At 44.2% G+C, this 10,273-nt stretch overlaps 1 protein-coding gene across 1 annotated transcript in view; it reads left to right on the top strand.

Annotated features, from left to right (window-relative positions):
* Window positions 1-6: 6 nt before the first annotated feature.
* The window catches only part of ARHGEF11 (Rho guanine nucleotide exchange factor 11), an 82,563-nt gene continuing 72,296 nt past the window's right edge, over window positions 7-10,273 (top strand). Inside the window, exon 1 of the mRNA XM_015571735.1 lies at window positions 7-1,201. Within this exon, the coding sequence (XP_015427221.1) occupies window positions 1,170-1,201 (32 nt within the window). The 5' untranslated portion in view covers window positions 7-1,169. The remainder of the gene's footprint in view (window positions 1,202-10,273) is intronic.

Below are 10,273 nucleotides of genomic sequence, written 5' to 3'. Positions count from 1 at the left end.
GGGCCGGGGAAGAGGCCGGGAGGGGAGCCGGCGGCCGGCTTCTCCCGAGGCTGGTGCGGAGGGAAGTCCCTCCCGAACGCAAATCCGCAACCACCGTCCGGAGCCCGCAGCGTCCGGGCGCCGCGGTTGAGGCCGGGAGAGAGGGCGCGCAGGGCGGACGGGAGGAAGCGACGTCTGTTTCATGGAGGCGGAGGCAACAGAAAAGACCGGAGCCTGGATGCGGGCGAGCGGAGCCGCAGAACTCACGCCGGGCATGTCTTTCGGGAAAAGGCCGAACCTCGGCTGGGTCTGAGCATCGGGGAAAAGCCTGCGAGTTTAGAGGAAAAAGAAAAGGAGAGGAGGTTTTCTCTGGTTTGTGGTTATTGCTGCCATTGGAAAGGTAAAAAAAGCATTGCATTTCAGGTGGGGTTTTATTTTAATTTTTTTTTTTTTCTGGTGCGATTGGCTCACTTAAGAATTTCAGAACCTTTCGTGTAAAAGGTTTTTTTTTTTTTTAAAGGAAATTCTTAATTTTGATTCCAGGGTTATACTGGACTTGGAAGGAGTGCTTTTGTTTACATACTATTGTATGGTTTAATTTTTTTTTTTTCCTTTTTGCTGTGCAAATCAGCTGGAAGATATTTTTTTTCCAAGTGCCAATTCGGATTTATTCATCGCCCCCCCTCTTTTCTCAAATGGATCTGTTGTCGTTTTAAGCCCTGAAGAACGGAGAAATATTTTCCCCCTTGGAGGTTGAAGCTCTTACCAACAGAAGGACAGCTGGGAAAACTGGATTAAAAGGATGGTTTTTATCTGTATTTTGTAGTGAGACTGTTATTTTGAGGGCGTATTCTTTGTGTTTCGTTTTTTAGCGTATAGCGCTAACCTTTTAGAGATTTGGGGTTGAGTTTTTGGTTTCTAAGGTCATAGTTTTTCCTTTTTTCCTTCCTTTTTTTTTTTTTTTTTCCCCAAGACGGGGGAGGGGAAAAGGGGACTAAGAAAGCAGACCATATGAACTGGTAAAGGAGAATGGAGCCTCAGTTACTAGGGTCCTGAGAGCTGGAGAAAAAGAATCCAATCTTCAAGTTGGGAGGCCCTTCCTCTCATCTTTCTTAAACATTGCACGGATTCAATCCTGATCAAGTCATCAATCCTACAAGATTCTGAAACCGTGGAGACGCCGAGAAACCATGAGTGTAAGGTTACCCCAGAGCATAGACAGGTAGGTTTGCCAGTATTCCACACTTAAGGAATGACGGGGAGAGAGGGTGTTGCATTTTGGTAAAAGGTTGCAAAAGCAGGGCCTGGGCGGACTGTGGGAATGGTGGGGTAGGAGCATGCATTGATCTCTGGGGACTGTCTGGGCATGTGTGTTTATCTTCCCTGTTGTGTATCCATATTTGAAACATCTTCTGATTCAGTGTGTTGTTGTTTTTTTTATACAAGCCATAGACAGTGAGGCCAGGAGTGGGGAGGAGGGGCAAATGCCTCCAGCCAACTTTGGCTTTTGCCAAGCTAGAGGCCCAATTTGAGTCCTTAACTTGCCAGCCTAGAGGGTAGGGAATGGGGGAAAGCCTGGGTAAGGGTATGTGCATTTGAAAGGGTGGATTGGGACTGGCTTTAGGTGTTGGAGCTGCTGGGGGAACGGCCCCCACAGGACTGGTTGTTGTGGAATGGTGGGGTTTGGTGATGGGGTGGATCCCGTTTCTAGAATGGGGAGGATGTTCTTGGTCTGAATGATGGGACAGAAACACCCTTTGCACCCCAACAGGGCTGGATTTTTTTTTTTTAACGTAGCTAATAACGGCTCCCAAAGGAATAGGTCACATTAGAATTTCTTCCTCTCCAAGGTTAGGGTTTAACTCGAGACCTGCCAACTGGCTAATGCTCTAGATTTAATCTTCCGAGGCATTTTTAATAAGCTTGACTGCAAAATGGGCCTTCCCTCTGCCTAGAGCCGGAAGGAGTTGTTTTGGGACTAAAGGCCTGATGGGCAAATAGATATGCACTGGCCCTTAGAGTCTGAGCACAGGATGCCCCTCCCCCCATCCCCAGAGTCTGTCCAGCCTCCCCATTATTGGTCACAATACAGTTTACAACTTTGTAAGGTGTCTGTCTTTTCCCTCAACCCCCTCACACACCCAACCCCTCCACCCCCCTTAACCTTTCTCCTTGAGAATCTTGAGAGAGGGTTGTTTTGTGGGTACTGTACATTCATCCTAACAGGATGGAGGATTAAACAAGCAAATGGAAGACCTGGGCCTGGAAAAAATATGAAAGAGATAGGGAAGACTGTTTGCAAGGGAGTAATTGCTTCCTTCATGTCCAGTTAACTCATAATTCATGCTAATAATACTTGTGTGGTTTTTTGTTGTTGTTTTTTGTGGGCTTTTTTGCTATGGGATGTGTCCTAAAGTGCATATAGTTTTTCTCCCCACAACAGTAACCCCTGTTGCCTCAGAGTCCTGTTTAGATTAGTTCATAGTCCTCAGACAGAGGACTGACTTTGCAGTGAAAAGGAAAAGGCAGATAGTCACAAAGAACAGAAAGTGTATGTCTGAACCTCCATCCTTTACCTTTTATTTTATTTTTTTAAATATGTTTTTATTGATGTTAGAGAGAGAGAAAGGGAGAATGAGAGTGAGAGAGGGAGGGAAACAATGACCTCACATGTCCCTGACCAGGGATTGAACCCACAACTGGGTATGTGCCCTGATCAGCAATCCAACCAGCGACCTTTCCGTGCGCTAGGCAACGCTCAACCAACTGAGCCACACTCCATAGTTTGACTCTTATAAAGGGAGAACAGGCATGTCAAGGCAAGGAGTTGAGATGGTTTACATGCTGCCCTTTCCACCCTCTTGGAATTTGCATTTTTTAAAAAATATATTTTATTAATTTTTCACAGAGAGGAATAGAGAGTTAGAAACATCGATGAGAGAGAAACATCGATCAGCTGCCTCTTGCACACCCCCGACTGGGGATGTGCCCGCAACCAAGGTACATGCCCTTGCTGGAATCGAACCTGGGACCTTCCAGCCCGCAGGGCGACGCTCCATCCACTGAGCCAAACCGGTCAGGGCGGAATTTGTATTTTTGAGATGCGGATGGCGGACGATTTGTCTGAATTCAGGGTTATGAGGAGATGGAAACTTGCGCGTTGAGGGAATACAAGAAGGAGGCATGGAGGGTTCCTGGGCTGATGAGTGATGCTCCTCTGGGAGCTTGTGTGTCCTCACTGCATCTCAGGGTTTGTAGAGCACAGTACACGTTCCTAAGTGCTCTCATAGGAACAGATCTCATCGGAGCCTCCCAGTATTGCTGTGAGGCAGATAAAGCAGCGGTTATTACTCCCATTTTACAGAGGTAATTGAGGCCCACAGAGGATACCTGGCTTGCCCAGTGCCATCTTGCCTGACTCAGCAGAATCTGGACTCAAATGCATATCTTCTGATTCTGAATCCATGGCTCTTTTCATGGTCTAAATAGTTTTGTCTACAGTGGGGCACTGTTTCATTCTCTTTTTGGCCGCGGGGTAAGATGCTCTTCATCATTCCTTTGAACTTTTAAACAGTATTGGGGGCTCACACCTGTAATTTCTATGGTTAAAGCCCCATTTTCTCCTGGGGCATCATGCAGCTTTGTAGAGTGAGAGTGCTCATCACTTCTACTCCGACCCCGATTCCCTTCCCCATTAGAGGATCAGTTCTGGGGCCTTTGCCCGCTTCAAGTTATCTCCGGTTGCTTTGGATCTTATCCCTTTTGCTGTAGACTCAGGTTGGACTTTCTGACATCCCAGGTTCACGACCCTGTGGATTTTAAATCACAGTCTGCAGGAAAGCATGTACCTGTGGGTTCTTTCCTTGATCCCCTCCCTTCATTTCTGAACTGTAGGAGACTGAGCCCCCCTTGGACTTTCATGACCCCATTACTGGGGATGCTTATTTGGTGGTTGATGTTGCTGGGTTGGATACTTCCATTTGCTATCGTTTTGTAACATATGCTGACCCTTTCCCGTCCCCGCTTTTCTCTGGGAAAATAAAATGAATAAATAAAGACTTATTTGTGCTGGACAAATAAATAAATAATTCACAATCTTATCTTGGAGTAATTGAGTGGAAGTAAATGCCCCTGCTTATGGAGTTAAGGGTTCTCTCTTAGTTTATCAATTTGCTGTGTAGAGAGCGTAGTGTAAGGTGCTATAAGAGTGATTTAGAAAATTAAAGTATGCAGTTATTGCTCACAAAGAGCATGCAATCTAATTGGGGAGCTAGGAAAGGTCTAAGACTATTGAAAACCACTTAAAAGCAACATTAGGCTACAAGCTCCATAAAAGACTGTGTTTGGTTTGCTCAGGTAGATCCTGCGTGTCTAGCTTAGCACCTTGTATGGGGTAAGTGTTCAGTAAATATTGACAAATGAATGTTGTTAGAATGGATGAACATGTCAGCAAGTATACATTCTTCAATTTCGGACTTTTCATCCATGTATTAATTTCAGATGTAGTTAAAGTCCATTAGCGAAGACTCTCCAGGTGATGTATATTTTCTAGGAGGTCAGCAGCATGATGGAGGATGATGTCCGTGGAGAGAGACTGTGGCTCAAAGTAAATAGGGCTTTGGAATATTTATTTGACAGAGTCTTTAACCCCTTCCAGGGGAGTGATTCCTGGGTTCAAAGAAACATGGAGTATTTGCGATTAACCTTTTAGTGTTAATCAGTTGTTACTGGAAAATGGGTTACTAAGGCATACCTGTTCTTGTTCCTTTCAGATTTTGTCCATGAACAGCTTATTGCCCATTAGTATATATTCTTCTCTGGTGTTTCTAAAAATGTGTTTGATATGGCAAGCAGAGGTAATGACACTGAATTATTTTGACAGGAATGGTAATGACCATTCCTAAGTGCTCATTGGTCATTATATACTGTCATCTATATCCACTTGCCTCATTTTCCAGGGCAAATGTTTTGAGATGGCCAGATGGGTTAAAATTTGCACCCATAAAACAGCATTTCTCTGTGTAGAGTTAGTTAGCTCATGTGAGGGCCAAAACAGAGAAGTACTAGATTTAAGCCAAGAGTTCTTCATTTGAGCCTGGCATTCCCCTTAACTGTGTGACCTTGGGCAAGTCACATACTGCCTCTAGTTTCCTCATGTAAAGCAATAGCTCATTCATATGAAATGCTTTCCAGTTCACAAACATAGTGTGTCATTTGAGGATTATAACATTTATTGCATCTCTCTCACGGGGCTGCTGAAAGGAGCAAATCAAATAAGATAATATATTTCAAATGGCGTTCTAAATCGTAAAACTGTATATAAATTTTAGATGGTAAACACGTGGATTTGATTTAGCTTCATGCACTACTTTCTAAAGTAGCCCAAAACAAATTAAGAGTAACTGAAAGAGCTTTCCCATTGTTTTGAAGAATTTAACCAGAGTGAACAGGGTTTTTTGCTGCAGACATGCATGAAGTTAGAAAGAAGGAATGCTTTTGCAATGGTAAGGGTTGGGTGATAATACTAGAAGAATATGAGAGGAGGTTATTGAATCTCCTTCCCAGGAATTTCGATGGAGGGTTCAGCTATCTTGGCTCCTTTAGATGGGATAGGAAAGATTCGTTTTGTGATCTCTGAATGTTCCTTGTTTTAGAAGCATATGACTTTTCCTAATTCAATAAATCCAGACCAGCAACAGGGATCTGAGATTGACTGCAACCTTTCTATAGTCTGTAGCCTTTTTTCTAAAAGAGGCTAAATTTCATAGAAGGTGTGTGGAGGAGGGAGAAAGAGAAGGCAGAAGAGGGAGGGGAATGGTAGGTAGGCCTTTCCTAGGAAAGAGCCTTAGGCTGAGGGGAAGGTTTGTAGCTGGGGCTGAAGAGATGGCTTATCTGAGCAGGGGGTGGGGAATGGTTCCTGGAATGCTTCAGGTTCTTCTTATTGAGCCCTGGAACCAAGAAAGGACCATTCACCTGAGTTTCTACCTGGTTTAGAAGGTTGGCTTCCCAGAACAGTGACAGGTATCCAGAGCTGCAAACAGTAAGTTCCCTGAAATGCTGAGTCCTCTCCAAAATGTGCTCTTGTCCTATCTGGGGATGAGATAAAAGATGGCAGGGGATGAAGCATTTGGCAATTGATACCCATTATGAGCAGGAGCAAGCTAAGCTTAACTTTAGATACTCAAAAGCATTTCTGAAAGAGCACCCTTAGAGTAACAAATTTATCTTTAATGCTCTTAAGTACTATCAGTCTCTGTCTTCCCATTTAGAATAGACAAAAAAATATGAAAAGTTAGCCCTAGCTTGTTTGGCTCAGTGGATAGAGTGTTGGCCTGGGGACTGGGGTCCTGGGTTCGTTTCCGGTCAGAGGCACATGTCCAGTTTGGTTGGACAACAAATATTTATCAAATAGCTCCATGCTCAGCTCAGTTGTTGATGTTCTGGGAAATAATTTGTAAGAATGTGGAGCTTGCATTCTTGTTGGGAAGTGTTAACAAAACAATAAAAAGATAGTACATAATTGCTGAATCTTGATGCATATCAAAAAGGTGTATTTAGAGAAGAATAGAAGGTTGGTGTTCATGAGAATAGCCAGGGAGAGTCATCAGAAATTATTTAGGTGGAAGAAATTGAGGAGGGCATTTCAGACAAGGGAACAACATAAGCAAAGGTTCTGGGGCAGAACCAAATATGGTGTCTCTAGATCAGCGGTTCTCAACCTGTGGGTCGCGACCCCTTTAGGGGTCACCTAAGACCATCGGAAAACACATCTATAATTACATATTGTTTTTGTGATTAATCACTATGCTTTAATTATGTTCAATTTGTAACAATGAAATTGGGGGTCACCACAACATGAGGAACTATATTAAAGGGTCGCGGCATTAGAATGTTGCGAACCACTGCTCTAGATGGTCTTTGTTGAGCAGAGAGAAATTAGGTCAAGGTATGGGAGTGGATAAAGCTATTCACTGGATCTGGTAGGAAAAAGGGAGCCAGTTAGGTTTATGTAATATATGGCGAAAAAAATCATGTTTAAAGAGAGAATTTTGATGTTCTGCGAAGAGAGCTTGGGGCCAAGAGGGCCAGCGAGGAGTTTTTGCAGCAAGCTTAGCAAAGGATAATGTGAGGGAAAAGAAGAGGGGCAGGATTTGAAAGGCAATTTGGAAGGAAAATCAACAAGGTATGTTAAGGCTGAATCAAATTTGATTCCCAAGTTGAGACTGACTGATGAGAGAAGGGTAGTGCCATTGCTAGAGAGAATAAGACCATCATTAAAAAGTCTCACTTTGTCTCCCATGGTACCCAGCAATTCACTGAGTGTAGCATATCAAATGGTACTTAACTTGCCAAGACCCTTAGGTTAGGCTATGTCTACCAGATAGTTTTGGAGTTCTTCACTGCAGCCTTTTAAAGAGAGGGGGTTAAGGGGAGTGAGTCCTGGGATATCCCTTAGGGATTTGAATCAATTTGAGGAGATTAACATATATTTGATGGATTCTGATTAATCATTCCTCAATTTCACATAGCAGATCAAATTCCAGGGTTGAAGGAATATCTATGCAGAAACCATCATAGTGGCATAATTTTTTATTTATTGATTGATTTTAGAGAGAGAGAAAAAGAGGAAGTGAGGGGGAGAAACTTTGATTTGTTGTTCGACTTGTTTATGAATTCATTTATTGATTCTTGGATTTGACCTGACCAAGGATCTAATCTGATGCTCTAACCAACTGAGCTACCCAGCCAGGGCCCCTAGTGGCATAATTGTAAAGAGTTGAGGACCGTTGAGTGAGATCTTTGTGTGAGCTCCAGCTCAGCCACTAACTAACTGTGTGATCAGAATGATTTGTGTAAAAACGTTTAGTGAATTTGATAGTGCCAAACATATGGTGAGTGTTGTTAAGGCATTTAGTTTGACAAGGACTCCGGATTGGCCTGAACTCTCCTCAGCTGTGTTTGCATGCTCAGGCCTATGCTGATTCTAAACTAAGGACTGAAAGGCATGGCTCTGGTAACATAGCTAGTTAAAAGTCAGGTGTATAAGTTCTCATCCTCAAGTAATCCTTTGTTAGAAACCCACAGTGTCTTTCCTTCTCAGCCCAGTCTCCCGGCCTGGGATTCATGATTTCTTCCTTCAGTTCAGCCCACATCTCACTAATTCTAGGTCTGATTACTGCACCTGCCACCCTCCTTCAGGTAGACTAGCCAGCTTCCGGGGCCCACTTCATTCTTTTCACACCTTTACATGAGTGTTCTCTTTCTCCCCCAACTCTTTGGCTCTTATTTCCTTCAAGGAAACCTTTTTTGGTCATTACCATCAAACTCTATATATTTTATTAGTCAGCATTTCTTTGGCACATACATATAGCTATTCAACTCTTCTTTTTTTGTTTGTGTAAAATAATTTATGTAAAAGTTCTAATAGAATGTCTAGCATGTGGTGAACTATTATAAGTAAATGTTGGTGCTCTTCCATTCTTTGTATGTGTTATGTTGGTAATTATATCTTGTTACTCAGGGTTCAGAAGTGATGTCTCTTCGCTTTTCTGGATTGCCTTCTAGTGCCCTGTGTAGTTCTCTTTATACATGGTATATTTCTACTGGTTGTTTCCAGACTTGAACTCGAGCTCATTTTTACATTTCAAATTCCCTCCAAGCCTCTAGCCAAGGGATTGCAAGAAAGCAACTCTAAACATCGCTGCCAGGAACTGAGATCAAGAATCCCTGGGTGCTAGGTCTCTGGGCACTTGGTATTTCTTCTAGGGACAGAGCAGCCTTGTTGGGGTTGCTTCTCTGCAGTGTCTCAGGGCTGAGGGTATTTCCCCATTGGCAGCCTGGTTTCCTGACTGCTTTTCCCTGCAGGACTCTGAGGGGCAGAGGGCCCACCCTGTTATTGTCCTGCCTGCCCCAGGCTGGCCCCATTTATTTCCCTCAGAAGTTTCCCTCTAAGAGACTGCTGCTGCAGAGAAAGGCGGCTGTTGTTCTGCCGGAGGTGCTAGAGAGAGTGTAGTAAATAGCTTTGTGAATGGGACCTTTTATGAGGCTAGAACCACAGACCCTTTTCTCCTCAGAGCCCTAAGGAGAGGGGCAAAAACCCACTAGGGTTCCCATGTCTTCCCCAGGAGCAGGGTCCGGGGTTTAGGGATATTCATGTTATCCATCATATAAGAAGATTGGTCCATTTAACAAACCCTCACTGGGTGTTGCCTTTTAGGGCACTGGATTCCATGGGAATAAGTTGTGTTCCCTGCCCGCAAGGAGAGTGTGGTTTGTGAGGGAGATAAGTGAGCAGGAGTTGTGTGATCTCACCCCAGATTCTCTTCTGTGAAGCGTGTGAGAGCAGCGTTAAAGGAGGTTTCCTGGAGGAGAGGACCTTTTGGTGGAGGCCTAAAAATGACAGCCAGGCTTGAGCGGAAAAGTCCAGGCAGAGGAAACAGCACATCCAGAAGAAGGAAGACAAGAAAGGGGTTTGTGAGGGAGATAAGTGAGCAGGAGTTGTGTGATCTCACCCCAGATTCTCTTCTGTGAAGCGTGTGAGAGCAGCGTTAAAGGAGGTTTCCTGGAGGAGAGGACCTTTTGGTGGAGGCCTAAAAATGACAGCCAGGCTTGAGCGGAAAAGTCCAGGCAGAGGAAACAGCACATCCAGAAGAAGGAAGACAAGAAAGGACATGGTGTGTGTGTGTGGGGGGGGGGGGGGGGGGGGGGCGCACCCTGTCACACACAGAGCTACAATGGGTTCTCAAACTGGACCGATGGAGAGAGGGAAATTTAAAGTAGCTTTGATCAGATGGCAAGATCATAGAACAGTTAATTAAATGAAACTGAGGAACAGGTAGGAGCTGGGGCCATAGGGCATGTAATCCCCCATGTTAGGGTTTGGCCTTTATCCTGAGGGCAGTGGAGGACCATTGCAAGACTTGAAGTAGGAGGTGACACGCTCAGATGCGCCTTTAAGAAAACAAGATCTCCCTGGCTGTAGTGTGGATGGTTAGCTTGAAAGAATGACAGAATAGAGAGAGGGGAAATGCATTAGGAGACCATCTTAGTCAACTGGGCAGGAGGTGAAGTTGAGCTCTACTAGGGAAGTGACACTGTAGATGGTGGAAAATGGAGGATTAGAGATTGAGTAGTTACGTTATGTGGAGGTAGGTCATGAGGAGAATGTGGGTCAAGGATGACATTCTTGGCTTGGAATACTAATGAAGAAGGGAGCTCTAAAGGAAGAGTAAGGGGTAGGTCAGCATGCCTTTGGACATGTTGAGTTTGAAGTGCCTGTGGGAGCCAAAAGAAG

The sequence above is a fragment of the Myotis davidii genome, unplaced genomic scaffold (assembly GCF_000327345.1).
Source record: "Myotis davidii unplaced genomic scaffold, ASM32734v1 scaffold208, whole genome shotgun sequence".
NCBI classification, from domain to species: Eukaryota; Metazoa; Chordata; class Mammalia; order Chiroptera; family Vespertilionidae; genus Myotis; species Myotis davidii.
The sequence above is the reverse complement of the archived record's forward strand: the minus strand, read 5'-3'. Positions and strand labels throughout refer to the sequence as shown.